The 17,795-nt window shown below is 41.3% G+C and overlaps 2 protein-coding genes across 4 annotated transcripts in view; one reads left to right on the top strand and one right to left on the bottom strand.

The window, feature by feature from the left end:
- The window catches only part of CHP1 (calcineurin like EF-hand protein 1), a 43,502-nt gene extending 41,209 nt beyond the window's left edge, over nt 1–2,293 (bottom strand). The window contains exon 1 of the mRNA XM_034994826.1: nt 1,989–2,293. Within this exon, the coding sequence (XP_034850717.1) occupies nt 1,989–2,055 (67 nt within the window). The 5' untranslated portion in view covers nt 2,056–2,293. The remainder of the gene's footprint in view (nt 1–1,988) is intronic.
- Nucleotides 2,294–2,720: 427 nt separating this feature from the next.
- EXD1 (exonuclease 3'-5' domain containing 1) overlaps nt 2,721–17,795 on the top strand; it is a 30,937-nt gene continuing 15,862 nt past the window's right edge. Inside the window, exons 1-6 of one of the 3 annotated variants that reach the window (XM_034993969.1) lie at nt 2,721–2,980; nt 4,211–4,396; nt 9,277–9,345; nt 11,917–11,974; nt 12,281–12,402; nt 14,514–14,572. In XM_034993969.1, the coding sequence (XP_034849860.1) occupies nt 4,264–4,396; nt 9,277–9,345; nt 11,917–11,974; nt 12,281–12,402; nt 14,514–14,572 (441 nt within the window). In that variant the 5' untranslated portion in view covers nt 2,721–2,980; nt 4,211–4,263. Of the gene's footprint in view, nt 2,981–4,210; nt 4,397–9,147; nt 9,346–11,916; nt 11,975–12,280; nt 12,403–14,513; nt 14,573–17,795 lie in introns of those variants that run through there. The other 2 variants (XM_034993970.1, XM_034993971.1) reach the window with 2 other exon arrangements.

Below are 17,795 nucleotides of genomic sequence, written 5' to 3'. Positions count from 1 at the left end.
CCTAGGTTAACTTATCTAATTCATCCATGCCTGTATCAGAGCCCAATTCCTATCCTCTCCAAGACCAGCCCACAGACTCAGTCTTTCCAGAGTCTTAAGGTGCATGGCACACCATTTCAGCTACCTTATGTCATAATGCGAATCCTAATCTCTATGGGCATCTTTTGTCACCATCTGCTTTGAGTACCTAGCATAGTACTAAATACAGACAATGCAAAAATTCAGTAACTACTTGCTCATTTGGCTTTCTGGCTTAACAAATCCATTTGCACTAGTTGTGGTTGAGAATCTTCTTCAGGCTTGATGCACTTTTTGGCAACTAGGAAAACAGGTCTTCCAGGAGTATGTAGGTCTGTTCCTTCACAAGCCACAGTAAAATAACTCCAGTCCTATAGAGTCCAGGGTCTTTCCATTTTGTCAAATGTAAATAAGCCCAAATGGGATTGGTGCTCCCTTCATCTTGAGGCAAAAACAGCTTTTTCCCATCCTCACTATGGCTTGCACTTCATTATGTGACTTTCTATTTTAAGTATGAATGCTTTAACTCTGGTGTCACCTTAGACCTAAAGTAGTTCTTATATTTACAAGTGTGGCCAGAGGTCATGACCACAAAATTTAACAAAATGCTTGCTGACTCCAAACTGCCTATATTTCTACTCTTAAAGAGTCAGAATGAGTCATCAATTGACCATAAGGTCAAGTGGCCAAACAAGTATTATACATTATAACCAGCTAACTACTTTCTGTCTTTCATCCAAAATCAGTAGGTGGTGCGCTTATCATCCTTAAAGGTATTTATGGAGAGGCTACTGGCCATCTGTTAGGGGATGCTAAAAGCAGTAAACCAATCTGACAAGGGTGGGGCTAGATTAACATCCCTTCCAAATTGCAGATTCTAGAAAGTTAAATTTGTCCGAAAGCACAGGACAGCATTCAGTTTCTCTCAGGCCACCACTGCCTGTATAATTCTGTAGTTCCCCCAGCACCCTTCAACATTACCTGCATATGGGCCCCTGAGTTACTTACTGGTCACCTCATCACATTAAAGACAGGTTATCACGAAGAGACAGAGCTCAAACAGTTACATAACTTATGTAAAATACAAGAGTCATAATGGATTACTGAGAAAATAGTGTATTCATTATCAAGGGCTATACAAAATTGTGTGATGTTACACAGAGCTTCTGAATTCCCAAAGCCCTGTGGCCCCTAGGTTCAGGTGAACGAGGAAGAGACTGGACTATAAAAAATCAGTTCCTAGTACAAATTTGCACTGAGATTTTGGAGCACATCCAATTTCCATAGCGACTGCATAAAGTACGCCAGCATAGTAGAAATCAATAGATCGGAAATTAGGGCAGCAAGCATCCTCAGTGTAAGTAAAAAACTGGTGGTCATAGTATCCGTGCTTTTTTTTCTCCATAGGTTCAGAATGAAAGAAGTCTCATATTCTCAGACCCCTCATTCTTTAAAGGTCTCCTGTTACCAGGTCACGTCTTCCAAAGCCTTACTATAGGATCTTGTTTTCTGGATTTATTTTTCCAGTCGCGGAAAGAATTTATTTGTGATTTCCCGCAGTTGACAGTGATTTTAAGTGCTTGCCCAGAAACGTCACAGGAACGGATTATGTTTTCTACAGGATCCATCCAGAGCTCCTGAATTCAAGGTTAGTGAGAAGGAAAATAAAAGAAAGGAGTTCGGGGACTTTCATGAGCAGGGGGAAGAGAAAAGAGCGGTGCCTGTGCTCTAAGGGTGATCGCGACTCCTGCCTCTGAGGGGAAGGACAGCCCCACAGGAGCCAGAGCCCCGCTCCAAGTAGCCGTAAGGACAGGTCCTCCAGCCCTCGGCCACGAAGCTCCAGCGCTGGGGGCTGCCCAGTACCCGACAACCGCCGGGCACCCCAACTCCGGACCCCAACGACAGCCGCCGTCGGTTCTGAGGCCAGCCAGAGGCACCCGGCCGCTTTCCCACCCCCTACCCGAACTCACAGCCGGTCTCCTTCTTGATCTCCTCGAGCTCTTCGTCCCGCAGTAACGTGGAAGCCCGAGACCCCATCACCGAACCGGGAGCTCCTTCGGGAGCAGGGGCGTCGGAAGCGACGGCGGCGGCGGGAGGGAAAGGAAAAAGGCCCAGGGGTCAAGATGCGAGAGAGCAGTGTTCCTACTGCGGACCCGGGAGGGAACCCAGGGGTGGCAAGAGGGGGAGGGCGGTCCCCAAGAACCAGCCAATGAGGAGCGAGGCTTTGCCCGGCGCAGGAGCCGACGTCGGCGCTTCCAGCTCCAGCCCCCGAATGAATCAGCCCAGCGCAGGGCCGGGTATTCCTAAGAACGGACCACGCCCCCGGAAGCGTGATGCCACCGGCCTTAAAAAGGCAATGCCACTCTGGCTCTAGCGACCGCAATTAAAAGGGAAACGCCATCGACCCACAGTTTTATAACGAACTAACCTGAGGCAGGCAGCATAGCCAACCCGTTTCTCACAGAACTCTAAAAGTGGAAACCCCACCCACAGGTGGCAGGGATTGCGGAGAGAAGCCATAAAAATAGAGCAAATGTCTCTTGGGGCAACTCTAGGGTGTGTCTCTTGGGAACTGCATGCCGGGAGTTACACCTTCTCCTTTTTTCTGGAGGTCCTCCGTCCTCCTGGCCGCTGGGGGCGCTCGGGAGCCAGCCTCCGGGGCGCGCGCCGATTGGCTCCTCGGGAAACAGCCGGTACCTCTGGTTGCGCCAGGCTGGCGTCCGCTCTTCGGTGTGGGTTTTCAGTGCCGTGTACTTTTCTCCCGTTCTTTCGTCTCTGTCCTTTGATAACCGCCAACGCCGGCTTGGAACTACCGGACAGTTCTTCCTTAACAGCAGTACCTCCTTTTTTAGTTCGGTACTGAAGCTCGAGGAAGTCACCATTTGGCTGAAACTGGGACAGGATTTCGCAAACTTCCTTCGGGAAAAAATAACCTGACGGTGGACGAGATTGAATTCCTAGCGTATGGCCCACCGTTTATTTGGAGTTTCTTAGTTTGTCTTAAAAATGAGGAATTTTGCATTTTATTTTTATATTTTTGTTTTCTTGAAAATGTTTAAAACGCCACCCGTTAACTAATTCAGCCCCCTCCGTGAACCAGTTCTTCTCCTGTGGCTTCAATGCCTTTTCACCCCCTCCCCACCCTTCTGAGTGTTGCTTTATGCATAACGGGTTTGAGATAGGGAAGAATCAAATTCTAACAACGGTCATTTTGTGCCTAAACTACTTTTAAGCTTTACCTACGGTCTTGACGACTTAGCATGAGGCCAAGGTTCTAGTCTCACTAAGTTGTTGTCATGATTGACCGGCTCTTGTCTGATCTAGTGTTGTCCCCCTTCAAAGGCACTGACATGGCAGCCGGATTGGTCATGCATAAATTGTGATAGTTCTAAGTCACTTATGCTTTGGTTGGTAACAGTGTCAATTTCTGGAAATGTTACTAATGTAGAAGAGGCCAGAAGAATTTAGATGGTAGATTTTTTTTTTTTTCTCTGTCAGGAACAGCCTGCTCATTTTATTTTTTTATTTTTGAAGATTTTATTTATTTGACAGAGAGATAGAGAGACAGCACAAGTAGGCAGAGTGGCAGGCAGAGGGAGAGGGAGAAGCAGGCTTCCCGCTGAGCGGGGAGCCCGATTCGGGGCTCGATCCCAGGATCCTGGGATCATGACCGGAGCCGAAGGCAGCCGCCTAGCCGACTGAGCCACCCAGGCGCCCCTAGATGGTAGATATTTCTGGGTGAGCAGCTTATGGTAGCGAGTATTGGCAAATATTTTGCCAGCATCAGGTTTTTTTTTTTTCACTTGTTATTTTAGAGTTTCTTTCTTTCTCTCTCTCTCTCTCTTTTTTTTGTTGGTTGGTGTTAAAAAGATATATGAATGTACCATTTAAAGGCCTCTAAAATGTTCTGCTTGTTCCATTTAGCTAAGGTATGAAAGGTAGTATTACCCCATTTTATAGACAAAGAAGTCAAACCTACAGTGCCTGAAGTTTTACGGCTTTCAGTTTCCCATGTATAAATTAGAGTTGATGCTTGCAATAGTCCTTTTCTCATTATTGTTCTGAAAAGATGAGCAAAACTGAATTACTCTCATATTTTTCTTTTTCTTGTCCCTTCCAGGTATGGGGAAAGGGAAAATAACCTCATTCCCCCAAAATATTTTTTAAATCCTAGATCTCTTTTATTTTCAAGTGTTTGGATACTTAAAGAAGATTATTTGAAGACTGCTTTTGGAATCAAATAGCATGGATCCCAGCAGTGACTACCATTTCCTCAATCAGATTTTGTGGAGAAGGGTGAAACTCACGTTGGTTTGTGGCATATTTGAGGGAGTACTCCAGCATGTGGACCCTAACAAGATTGTTGTCCTGAAGAAAGGTCTAATTTTATTTGTCATTATATTCTGCCTTTAAGAAATTAATAGTTAAGTTTGGGTGAGGGCTCTGGGGGCTTCATTAGCAACTGGGAGGGAGACATTCCTATTCTAAGGAAGAGTTAAGAGGAAGATTAGAATACTGTTTTCCCTAACAGAAAACATAGCTGCATCTGCGGGCTTGTCCCCACTTTTATACTTTTATTGACATGATAGTGGAAATTTTCGGTGTATAGATTCTTTTTATTGGGTGCTTCTTATAATTTCTTACTATATGCATATTGAAATTAAAAATAACCGCTCTATTAGATAGAATTACTTTTGGCTTCAACAGACAGAGTCACAAAGACAGGGTTTAATTTTTGTCATGCAAAAAGAAGTCCAGAGGTAGGCTGCTAAGGAATAGTGCAGTGGCTCAAAGATGCCAGGAGGGACCAGGTGTCTGTGGTTTTTGCCACTTCAGGGATCATGCATTATCTTCATGGTCACAAGGTAACCTCTACACCTCCCAGCTTCAATTCTGTTCATTGTAAGGGATGCAACTCAGGAACAGCCAAGTGGAAGAGATGCATAGGTCAAGGTCTATGGGAAGGAGCTCAGAGTTTCCGTGCCTCTTCTGGGTGTACCACCCTCCTAGTTCCTACATGTGTTCACCTTTAAGATCCAATATATAGTTTTTATTCATCTAGAATATTGACTTGCTAGGGTAGTTGTTTACCTGGCAAAGTTTCAAGTTCACAATTGAAACATGTATAAATGGCATTTGAGAGATTAGTGTTATTGTTAAGCCATATTATAGGTTAAAATAGACCTTTGTGGGCCAGGGTGGGACTACACCAGACTTTTGAAATATTAATTCATTCAGTAATCATTTATTGATAGTTTTGTATCACAGGCACTGTGATAGATACCAGGGATATAGATAAGAATAACATGGTCCCTGTCCTTAAACTTAGTCTGGTAAAGAGACAGATAAGCAAGTAGAAAGGTATAATGCAGTGTGATATCCTCTCTGATAGAGAGATGCACAAGATGCTATGGAAACACAAAATTTCAGTTAATTTAGATCTGGGAGTGGTAGGGTTAGGATAGTGGGGAAGGTGTCCCAAAGGTGAGTAAGATTTAACTGGATGGAAAAAGAGTAGAAAGTGTTTTAAGCCAGTGGTTCTTAAATTTTATCTGTGTATCAGAATCACCTGGGGGACTTGTTAAAACAGTTTGCTGGGCCACTCTCTAAGAGTTTCTGATTCTTAAGGTCTGGGGTGGGGCCCAAGAACTTACACTTCTAACAAGTTTCCTGGTGATGTTGACGCTCAGCTGGAGAACCGCACTTTGAGAGAACCATAGTTTTACGCAGAAGTAGCACCATGTACAAAAAATGTAGAGACGTGAAAACTTGGTTCATTCAGAAAACCTAAGTAAATTTCCTTCTGGGGATGTGGTGAGACTTAAGGCTGGAGAAGTAGGTATGGGACTGATGAGAAGGCCTTAACATATTGTAGCATTTGGACACTTCTGAAAGCAATGAGGAACAATTTGAAAGATATATTTTTTTTAAAGATTTTTATTTATTTATTTGTCAGAGAGAGAGAGAGAGCACAAGCAGGGGGAGCAGCAGAGGGAGAGGGAGAAGCAGGCTCCTCACTGAGCAAGGAGCCCAATGTGGGACTCGATCCTAGGACCCTGGGATCATGACCTGAGCCGAAGACAGATGCTTAAGGACTGAGCCACCCAGGTGTCCCGAAAGATATATATTTTTTAAAGTAAGCTCTAGGCCTAGTGTGGGGCCTGAACTCATGACCATGAGATCAAGAGTTGCTTGCTCTACTGACCAAGCCAGCAAGACACCCCACAATTTGAAAGATTTTTAAGTGGAAGGCATCTAAGTTTTAAAACTCGTTGCCTGAAATTGTTAATGCTGTGTTTTTTAGGAGCCATGCTCAGCTGCTGGAAACAGATTACGTCCAGTGGCTTAAACAAAGTAGGAGTTTATTCTGTTATATAAAAGAAGGCAGGCGTCCCAGGGCTGCTGTGAGTCTCCCCAGAGTTGGCAGAGATTCAGGATTATCCATCTTTCTGCTCTACCATCTTCATGGCTTCAAACCTAAAGATCATGTTACAGATAGGAGGAAGAGGAAAGAGGGGTAGTTTTTTATAGTTGACATATTCAGTTAGGTATGTATTTTTTTACTTAACATGATAAAAAGCATTTTCTCATGTTACTTGAAACTCCAATTTAATGGCTAAACTTTTTATGTTTTTAATTTTTTTCTTTTTTTTAGAGTAAGTACACGTGAGCAGAGGGGGAGGGGCAGAGGGAGAAAGAATCTTAAGCAGGATCCATGCTTGTGCAGAGCTGAGGTGGGGCTCTATCCCAAGACCTTGAGATCATGATCTGAGCCGAAGGCAGACGCTTAACCAGCTGAGCCATCCAGGTGCCCCCACCATTGGATTTAAAAAAAAAAAATGCTGATGTGTATCTTTCTTAAATTTTTGCTAGTTTTATAGGTAAAAAATGATATTTCATCTTGGCATGATTAAAAAATATTCGTAAAGAAGTTGAAAATATTTCTTTACACTTGTTTACGAATTTTAGGTACTATTTGGACAAGGCAGGGAGTATTTTCACTATGACAGCAATGTGAAAGAAGGACTGAAGTAGGGAGAAACTGGAGGCAAAGAGCATAGATGGAACTATTTTGACAATCAAGGGATCCAATAAAGGGAACATGATGGGGGTCAGAGCTAAGGCTCAGCAAGGAATGGAAAAGAGAAGGCAGATTTTAGAAATACGTAAGAGATGGGATAAGTAACCTGGTAATCAATTAGATAATTAAAGAGCAATGGAAGGGTGCCTGGGTGGCTCAGTCAGTTAAGCATCCAACTCTTAATTTTGGCTCAGGTCATGATCTCAGGGTCATAAGATTGAACCCCGCGTCAGGTTCTACACTGAATGTGGAGCCTGCTTAAGATTCTCTCTCTCCCTCTCCCTCTCCCCAACCCCGCAACATGTGCTCTTAAATAAATAAATGGCAATGGAAAATGATTACTACATTTATGACTCAGAAGATTAGGTATATATTAGTTATTAGTTGATAGAAATGGGAAGAGGAAGTTTGTTGGTTACTGGGAGAAGATAATGATTTCAATTTGAAAATCTTAGAGTAAGTCTGCTATTAGCTGGAAATATGAGTAGAGCTCAGAGAAATAATCTGTGCTGTAAAAATAGTGGATGTGGGGGTGCCTGGTTGATTCAGTCCGAAGAGCATGTGACTCTTGATCTCAGGGTGGTGAGTTTGAGCCCTACATTGGGTGTAGAGATTACTTACATGAAAGGAAGGAAGGAAGGAAAAGGAAAAGGGAAGGAGAAATGGGGAGATCAGGATGTCAGAGGTGGTGGAGGCAGTTGAAGAGACAGGAAGGAGCAAACGAGGGAGACAATGTAACATTGGTTCACAGTTGCGTATTAAAATACCTGAGGCCTGGGTTTGAATCCTAACTCTGTCTTTTATTAGCAGTGTAACCTTGAAAGGTTATTCAACCTTTCTGAGTCTCACATTCCTACATAACAGAGATAATGAAATGCCTCTCTTGTTATGTTACTGGAGAATTAATTGTAGGCAAATAATTAGCATGGTGCCTAGCTCTGAGTCGGTGCTCAGTATGGTAGCTCTAGGAAATTAGTAGGAAAAGAACTAAACTTGAGATATGTCCTATAAGCTAAAGAAGAAAGGAAAGAACTGTATTGTCAAAGGATACATGGGAGCCAAGGATGATAAGAGTATAAACTTCTTTTTGGATTTGAAAAATAGGCAGTTGTGGGGTGCCTGGGTGGCTCAGTCAGTTAAGCCTCTGCCGTAGGCTCAGGTTATGATCCTGGGGTCCTGGGATCAAGCCCCACCTCCGGCTCCCTGCTCAACGGTGAGCCTGTTTCTCCTTCTCCCTCTGCCCCTCCCCCTGCTCATGCTCTCTCTCTCCCTCTCTCTCTGTCATATAAATAAATAAAATCTTAAAAAAAAAGAAAAGAAAAGAAAACTAGGCAGTTGTGATTTTTGACCTCAGTAAGAATATATTCAGTGGAACAGTGAGGGTGAAACAATTATTTTGGATTGCTGAGTGATACGGAAATATACAGCCCTGGGAGCACTTACATCTAGAGAAATGACACCATATTGTAGATATGACATCTAAACTTCTCCTAACCTCTTACCTGTTCACAGAAGAGCCTCTATATTTGGGCCAGGAGTTGGGTTATTGTCCTTGACAGTATTTTTGAGCATGTAGCATGGCATGAAACAGGGTATGGACTCTAGAAGTAGTCAGCTGCCTTAAAATTTTATCTGGAATTAGGTGGAGTAAAAATCAATAGAAATATAATAGGTAGTCCTGAGCCTCAAGGGCCTTAGTATAGTCTTGGGTTAAGTTTAAATTCATACTCCTGCCCTTTAAGTTCATCTCGGACCATTCGGAGGTTCTCTCTGTTCTTTATCTACTTGTTTCAAGGCTATAGCTTTGTAATTTATTATTGACTCTTCATTTCTTGGGGAAAATAATTTGGGGATTTTTTATAAAACTCAAGATATGGCACTTTTAAAAAAAGATTTATTTATTTATTTGAGAGAGAGAGTCAGTGAGTGGAGGGAGGGGCAGAGGAAGAGGGAAAGGGAGAGAATCCTCAAGCAGACTCTGCACTGAGTGCAGAGCCCAACACGGCTTGATCTCAGGACCCTAAAATCATGACCCGAGCCGAAACCAAGAGTTGGACACTTAACCAACTGAGCCACCCTGGCACCCCTAGATATGGCACTTTTGAGAGGCATTATTCTCTTACAATTTTAGGGAAATACTATTTTTTATTAACTGAATGAATTGTTTTCTGTCACAGTGAAGAATGTGGAGACTGGTCGAAGTGTTCCAGGAGTGAAGATGTTTTTTGGGCATGAGATTCTGAACGGTGAGAGCTGCATGTTCCATGACTGTGGGTTTTGGGATTTACAGTAATAGTAAACTCACTGCTCTGCCTCATTCCAGTATTTGCAAAAATATGAGATGTTGTATTGCCTTTAATATTGCACTTACAAACTCTTTAAGTTGGTATTTGAGAATTGACCTTTATCTTACTTTTTCAGTGGGTACTATGAGCAGAATAGTCCTAGAGAATTTTAATCATCTTTGTTTTACAGTGTGAGAACTGCTGGTACTCATTACTAGAGACTCAGCCAGTGGGTAGTTAGGAATCTGAACAGCAAGGAATTGTCTTTTGAATTTGACACTATGGGGTCACAGTACATTCACTGTACCTTATCTGAACCCTGGGGGCCAAATGTTTCAGAATTCAGAAATCTGGATTTTTGGAAAATCTAACACAATGTATACTCTTTATATTATATAACGTCTCAAGCAGATCTGGGAAACATGCTAATAAAACACATTTCTACAGGGAAACGTGGATAATCATTATAAATGGAATAAAATAGGACTATAAATAGTATGTCAGTTTTGCTGCCAAAAGAGGTACAGACAATTTTTAGTTTTCAGAGATTTTTGGATTTTGGAATTGCAAGATGCAGCTCTCTTCTTCATTTCTACCAGCAAAAACCATTTAACAAGAGTAGGTCCAGCTCTTTGCCAAGAAGAGTAGATATGGAAGCTCTTCTGGTCAGCGTGCTTCAGCCAAGCCAAATAGGATAAAAGAAAAGGGGAGCAAGAACTGTTCTTACTTCGAAGAACTCAAAAGCAGAAAGCCCTCCAAGGAGGAGTAAAGATCAGTGTGGGGTGGAGGAGTGGGGAGAGCGGGAGATCTGGGACCTTCTAGAGCTGTTCATTTCTTACCAGCGGGGCAGATAGAGAGGAAAGGAAAGGACTCCTGTAGACCAGAGACTACTGCTGCTTGAAAGATTACTTTGTTTTGTGAGGGAGGTAGAATTGAGAGAGAGATGAAAGTCTCACCAAATTAATGACTGCCAATCCAGACTTATTTCAAGGCAGACAGTTCCAGACAGCTATCCAAGGGTCCCTTCTCACAGAGTATGCTACTATAAACACTCTTTGTCCCTTAACACCTTTTTATAATGGCTTTGAGGGTGGTGGTAGTAGTGGGATTCTTTTTTTTTTTTTTTTTAAGATTTTTAAATAACCTCTACCCCTGACATGGGGTTCAAACTCAACCCCGAGATCAGGAGTCCCATGCTCTACCAACTAAGCTAACCTGGCACCATGCCCCCCCCCCCCATAGTGGAATTCTTATTGTGCTTTAGCTATTAGCCTTTGCACTGGATCAGAGCTAGGCTGTGGATGGGTTTGTAAAGAGAAGCAAAGGAATCACTACTACCATCTCCCTAACTTCAAAGAAGGCCAGCTTTGTGAACTGTATACATGGATTTCATCTCTTTCTAGATTCTCAAAACTTGGCCTTTGTTCATAATTTTTAGTTCAAAGGACAGCCTTCTCCTTCTTTGCCCTGTGGTTCAATCAGCCATGGATTGAGACTTTTTCCACTCTCCCTGAAAAGCACTTTGAATTAGAATTATTAAAATGAAGAAGAATATTAACTGGAATTTAAATAAAACCTTGAAACAAAAATAAATTAAATAAATAAAATGAAGAATAATAATTGACTAGTCAGTATTTTTAGTGACTTTCACTTTCTCTGCCCCAGATTCAACACCCCAATAATGCAGGGGAAAGAGACATTTGGAAATATAGTGGCCCCTGAGTGGATCTTCTCTGAGTAGTACCTAAGTATACTTAATTGACTCTAAAATGCTGTTAATTATAAATTATACTATTACCTTTTACATCCCAAGAAAGAAAAAGTAGCTGCCAATTAAACTGTCGTGCACTTACTGTAAATCATATCTGATTTCAGAGTTGTTTAAAATGTGCATCTTAGAATCAATGATACGCAATATTGCCCTACATTCCCTGCACTGTTAGGTTAAAAATAAAATTTTTCAGAATCTGTGGAATGTTTCATATTTCTTTGGTGACTTCTAGTCTAGCTTCTATTGCCTTTCATGTTGCTGAACTGTTTCAATTTGCAACCATGGCGCCTCGGATAAACCTCATTGGCTACGGTACTGCCACTGTGCAAAACTCACATCACTGAGCTGTTACTGCACCAGGCTGTGAGAGTGAAAGGGACTGATCTGGGAAGGATCTGAGAGAAAACCCCCAAACAGTACATGGTGTGAGGGAAGATGCATCAGGGTGGGAATGAATAGGAAAGAAAATCTATCTCTAGAACCAATCTGTGTGACTACGAGGTGCCTTGGAACATGTAGAGAGCTTTCTAATCCCCCTGAATGACCAGCGAAGCTAGGTAGGAACATAATGTTAGGCATCTTCAGTACTTTGGATAGGCTCTTCTGCTCTTTATTGCTGGCCAGTGAAGGCCTCCATGGACTAACATTTCATTTCCAATTACTGTGTGTGGTACCTAGTCAGACTGTGGTAGAGGGAGACAGGGGAGTGGTTAATTGGGTTCAGATTGGAAACTGTTGGAAGCCATTTGGTTATTTTACAGTGGAACTACTGGATGAAGTAGAACAAGGTGTGATGAGAGAAAAGGCATCTTCTGTCAGGTATGGTGGAATAATTTCCTTAATGATGATTTTACTCAAGTGTACACATTAGGGTAGAAAGACTTACCTCTAATTCATTAGCTGTGTAATTCCTCAAATGGCCTAAGGTAGTAGAAATGAGAAGAAATAGATGGATATTTGCTTCCATCTTTAGATGTTATCTTCAAATCAGTGTAAAAGCAGTGGATGAGTGGGTCCTCTATGAAATGGAGGTCCAGATTCTTTACCACCGATGTGTGGCAAAATCTGTGTAAGCATCAGCAACAAAGAACAAGTTCATCTGAGTGTTGTTTTTTGTAAGTGTAGTCTAAATACAGAAAGAACCAGGATGGGTGAAGGTGAAGACCTGAACATACGTGAGCCTCTTTCTCCTGCCTCTGAGGCACTAACCACCTCTTCGCTGAGTGACCTCAAGTACAGCCCATCAGGTGAGTACTGGGGCTCTGAATTGTTTAGTCTCTCTTCATTGTGGTTCACAACTCTTTAGAGTTGGCATAACTCTGGGTTAAGGTTCTATATGGAATACTCAGCTAGGCCATTGCTTCTAGGCTCTGAATTAAGTTAAAATATTGTGATTCATTTATTTATTTAATAATTGAGAGCACACTATATGCCAGACATTGGAGATACCAAAATATGGTATCTCTGCTCTCATTGAGTTCTGGTGCAGGAAACAGACACTAAATAAGATAAAGGAGAATAATATATAATATGCTAGTGCCAACTGCTAAGGAGAAAAAAATAGAAGGAAGAGCAGTCTGTGAAGAGGGTGGTTTTACAGTTTTAGGGTGTTCCGGACAGGCCTCACAAAAATGGTGACATTTGACCAAAAGCCCGAAGGAGATGAGGGATCGAGCTGTGTGGATATCTGGGGGAAATGTTTTTTAGGCAGAAAGAAGAATGAATATAAAGGCCCTGAGATAGGAACATGCCAGGATCTTGAGGGAACAGCCAGATCAGTGTGATCAGTGCAGTTGGAGCAAGAAGAGGTAGTTGGAGATGAAGTGGGGTAGGCATACCATGGAGGTCATTGTAGATGTCTAATACTAGACTGTTTACTATTTCTTTTGTTTTTTTAGACTGTTTTTGTTTCCTGTTGATTGATGATAGATCTTAAAATCTGGTAGTGTTAGTTCTCCAACTTTGTTCTTTTTCAGAGTTGTTTTGGCTATTTGGTATTTTTTCCCTATTCATTTCCCTATGAATTTTAGAATCAGGTTGCCAATTTCTACCAAAAAAAAAAAATCCACTGGAATTTTTACTGGGATTGCAATGACTCGATACATCAGTTTGGGGAATATTGGCATCTTAACAATATTGAGTATTCCAGTCTATTAACCCAGTATATCCCTCTATGAGATCTTTAATTTCCCAACAGTGTTTTGTACTTCTCGGTGTATAAGTCTTATACATCTTTTGCTGTGTTTATCCCTAAGTATTTCATATTTTATACTATTATCAATGGTATTTTAAAAAATACTTCTACTTCCTATTGCATGGTTTTGAGCAGAAGAGTAACATGATCTGACTTCTGTTTTAACAAAGTTACTCTAGATACTGTATGGATACTGAGAGAGGAGGAAGGTAAAAGCATGAATACCTATTAGGCTATTGAAATAATTTTAAGGCAAATTGATATGGTAGCTTGGACCGTAGTGGTAGCAGTATGGTTGGTAAAAAGTAGTGGACTTCTGGATGTATGTTGAGGTGTAGCCAACACAGTGTACTTGTGTATTAGATGTGGATGTGAAAGAGGAGAATCAAGAGTGACTTTGGGGGTTTGGGTCTGAGTAGCCTGAAGTATGGAGTGCTATTCAACTGACCTGGGAACCATTCTGGGCAGAACAGGTTTTGGGAAGATGATTAAGAGTTTAGGTCCACCGAAGTTTGAATGTCGGCCTAGAGAGGAGGAGAAAGGTCTGAGATGGAGATACAAATGTAAGAATTCGCCAATAGATGATATTTACAGTCTTGAGACTAGATGAGATCACTAGGAGAGTGAGTATGGATAGAGAAAAAGAGGTACGTGGACTGTGTCCTCTGCCACTCCTAAGTTTTAGAAGTTGGAGATGAAGAGAAACTATATGGTATGCTATACTTCTAATCTCTTAAATTACATGATTTAAAACCATAATTAAGGACCCAGAGAATTCCAAAAGTGTGAACTATGGCCCATCTCCAGGACTGATTTATTTTAAACCATTTGCTTTTATTATGAACATCCTTTTAAAAGTGCATGTCTTGAAATATTTAAGACATAAATCTATGAGGAAGGAAACATTACTGGATTTTCACAGGAAATGATTAAATAGTCTAATTCATAAGATTATCATTGGTGGGGCTTTTTTATTTATTCTCATTTGAGAAACAGGATGCTAGAGTGTTCATTGTGTGTTGGGCTGACACAGGTGATAATGAAATAACACTAGACCTTTGAGCTGCAATAGAGGAGGAGTTTATGAGGATGGCTAAAATGAGTGGGAGGGTTATTCTATTGCCAAGGAAGACAAATGTGTCTATTACCATCATTCTCCTGCAGAGGAAGAGGAGGTGACATATACAGTCATTGATCAATTCCAGCAGAAGTTTGGTGCTGCAGTAAGTATTGCCCTTGATCATTCCGAGTATTGTCTGCATATGGGTATCATGTTTATATTTCATAAATTTCTCTGTTACTATAAGATCATTAGTGCTTTCCCTAATAAATTCCCAATAAAATATCTGAGTGCCTGCTAAATGTCAGGTATTGTTCTGAAGTCTAGGGTAAAATAATAATAAAGACAAAGTTCTAACCACCAAGGAGTTTTTTTTTTCTTTCAAGATTTATTTATGTATTTAAGTAATCACTACACCCAGTGTGGGGCATGAACCCACAACCCCAAGATCAAGAGTTGCATGGTCTTCCGACTGAGTCAGCCAGGCACCCCAAGGCGTTTACATTTTATTGCAAGAAAATAAACAAACAATGTCTATCAACTGGTGATAAGTGTTATGAAGAAAAATAAAGTGTGGTTTGAAGAGTAGAGGAACAAGGAGTTCCTATTTTATGTAGGGTGGACAGAGAAAATCTCTGTGAAGAGGTGACATTGGAACAGACGTTTGAAAGAAGTAACAGAGCTAGTCATGTAGATATTCAGCTAAAGAACTTTTAAAAAGCACGATTAGCGAGTGCAAAGGCCCTGAGCTGAAGCACACTTAACTTGTGTGGAGGAACAGCAGGGAGGCAGGACCACGGTGAAGAGAGTGGTAGGAAATGGAAGTGGTCAGGAGGCAGATCGGGTAGGGTTTTTTGGACGTGGTAAGGAGTTTGAGTTTGACTTGAGTAAGAAGGAAAGCCATTGGCAGTTTTAGAGGAGAGTCTGAAATATTTTTACTATATTTTGAAAAGTCCATTCTACATGCTCTGTTCAGGCAATTTCTCTATAATCATTTATGAATTTCAGACATGACAGTATTCAGCCCAGCATACAGTTCACAGGGGAGTCATTAAGCTTCTAGACGCAAGCTTATGCATTTCTTTAAGGGAGAGTTAGCTTTCCACAGATTCTTTTTTCTCTAACCACTTAAGTAAGATACAGTTCACATACTATTAAATTCACCGATTTAAAATGTATAGTTCACTGGATTTTAGCATATTCAGAGTTGTACATCCATCACAATGAATTTTAGAACATTTTCTTTCTTTCTTTTTTTTTTTTAAGATTTTTGTTTTGTTTTTAAAGTAATCTCTACACCCAATGTGGAACTTGAACTCACAACCCTGAGATCAAGAGTCACATGCTCGGGCGCCTGGGTGGCTCAGTTGGTTAAGCGACTGCCTTCGGCTCAGGTCATGATCCTGGAGTCCCGGGATCGAGTCCCACATCGGGCTCCCTGCTCGGCAGGGAGTCTGCTTCTCCCTCTGCCCCTCCCCCCTCTCATGTGCTCTCTCTCATTCTCTCTCTCAAATAAATAAATAAAATCTTTAAAAAAAAAAAAAAAGAGTCACATGCTCTACTGCCGGAGCCAGCCAGGTGCCCCCCTAGAACATTTTTGATACCAACAAAAGAAACCCTAGACTTCATAACTATCACCTCCATGCCTCCCCCCACCGTCCCCCAGCCCTTGGCAACCAATAATCTATTTTTAGCCTCTATGGATTTGCCTGCTTAGGACATTTCACATATTATTTTTATTTTTATTTAGAGAGCATGCACATGTGAGCAGGGGAGGGGCGGAAGGCAAGGGAGAGAGAGAATCTTAAGCAGGCTCCATGCCCTGTGCAAAGCCTGAGGAGGGGCTCCATCTCACAACCCTGTGATCATGACCTGAGCCGAAACCAAGAGTCAGACACTTAACTGACTGAGCCATCCAGGGGCCCCTAGGACATTTCATATAAATGGGATCATACAATATGTGGTCATTTGTGACTGGTTTCTTTTGCTTAGCATGTTTTCATGGTTGATCTGAGTTATAACATGTATCAGTAAATTTCACTTATTTCTGTTGCCAAATAACATTCTTTTATATGGATATACCATATTTTATCCTTTCACCATTTGGGTTCTTCTACTTTCTGGCTATTATGAATAACGCTGCTATGAACATTCATGTACAAGCTTTTGTTAGCACATAGTTTTCATTTCTCTGGGATAGATACTTAGGAGTGGAATTGCTGGGTCATTATATAACTCTGTGTTTAACATTTTGAGGATTGGCCATTGTTTTCCAAAGCTGCTACACTGTTTTACATCCCCACCAGCAGGATTCCAACTTCTCCACATTCTCACTAACACTTGTTATCTGTCATTTTGATTATAGCTACATTAGTAGTGTGAAGTGGTATCTCAGTGGTTTTGATTTACATTTCCCTGATGGCTAATAATGTAGAGCATTTTTCATGTACTTGTTGGATGTTTATATATCTTCTTTGGAGAAATGTCTATTCCTTTGCCCATTTTTAAGTAGGCTCTACTCCCAATGTGGGCTTTAAACTCACAACCCTGAGATTAAGAGTCACATGCTTTACCAACTGAGCTGGCCAGGTGCTCCTCCTTTGCCTTTTTTTTTTTTTAAGGAGCCTCCACACCCAGCGTGGAGCCCAACATGAGGCTTAAACTCATGACCCTGAGTTCAAGACCTGAGCTGAGATCAAGAGTCAAACACTTGACGAGCTGAGCCACCGAGGTGCCCCTTTTGCCCATTTTTAAATTGTGTTGTAAGAATTCTTTATATATCAACAGATTCTTCAAAGGGCCCGACAACAACGAAAAATGGGATAAGAAACCGGAAATTTGAAGAGGTAGTTGGAAATTCTTGTCAATAGAGAAGTGCAGCTTTTGTTCCCAGTTCCACAGCCTTCTTGCTGTTGGTTGAGGGTAGAACTGAAATTCAATCCCCCTTTTTCATCATTGATGGAAAATACTCAATGTAGAAATATTCTGTGCTCACTAAAGGAAGATATCGTGCTAGTGAAAGTTACCGTGCCCTTCTTTCTCGAGTAATTTACCTACCTGTAAAATGGGGAGAATCTTGTATCGTGTAGGTATTTTCATAGATTATGGGTTAAGGATTTTAGAATGATATAATGTTTTGAAATAGGATAAGATTATAATCAAAGATCAGCATGTGTTCCTGTAATACCACTATATCAGTTTTGAGTAACTTAATGAACCTACGACTTTAAGGGACTTGTTGAGTTCTTGTGTCTCTCATTCTAAATAGTATAAACTGTGGGAATCAGCCACTACATGAGTTCCCTTCAGGTACAGTAAACTGCCCTGTGTTAGGGCACTGTTCTTTGCATGAGGAATCTGATCATAAAGATAAAAATCTGGTCATA

This window comes from Mirounga leonina, unplaced genomic scaffold (genome assembly GCF_011800145.1).
Source record: "Mirounga leonina isolate KUSES-001 unplaced genomic scaffold, KU_Mleo_1.0 Mir_91, whole genome shotgun sequence".
NCBI lineage: Eukaryota > Metazoa > Chordata > Mammalia > Carnivora > Phocidae > Mirounga > Mirounga leonina.
This window is presented reverse-complemented; position numbering and strand designations above follow the sequence as displayed.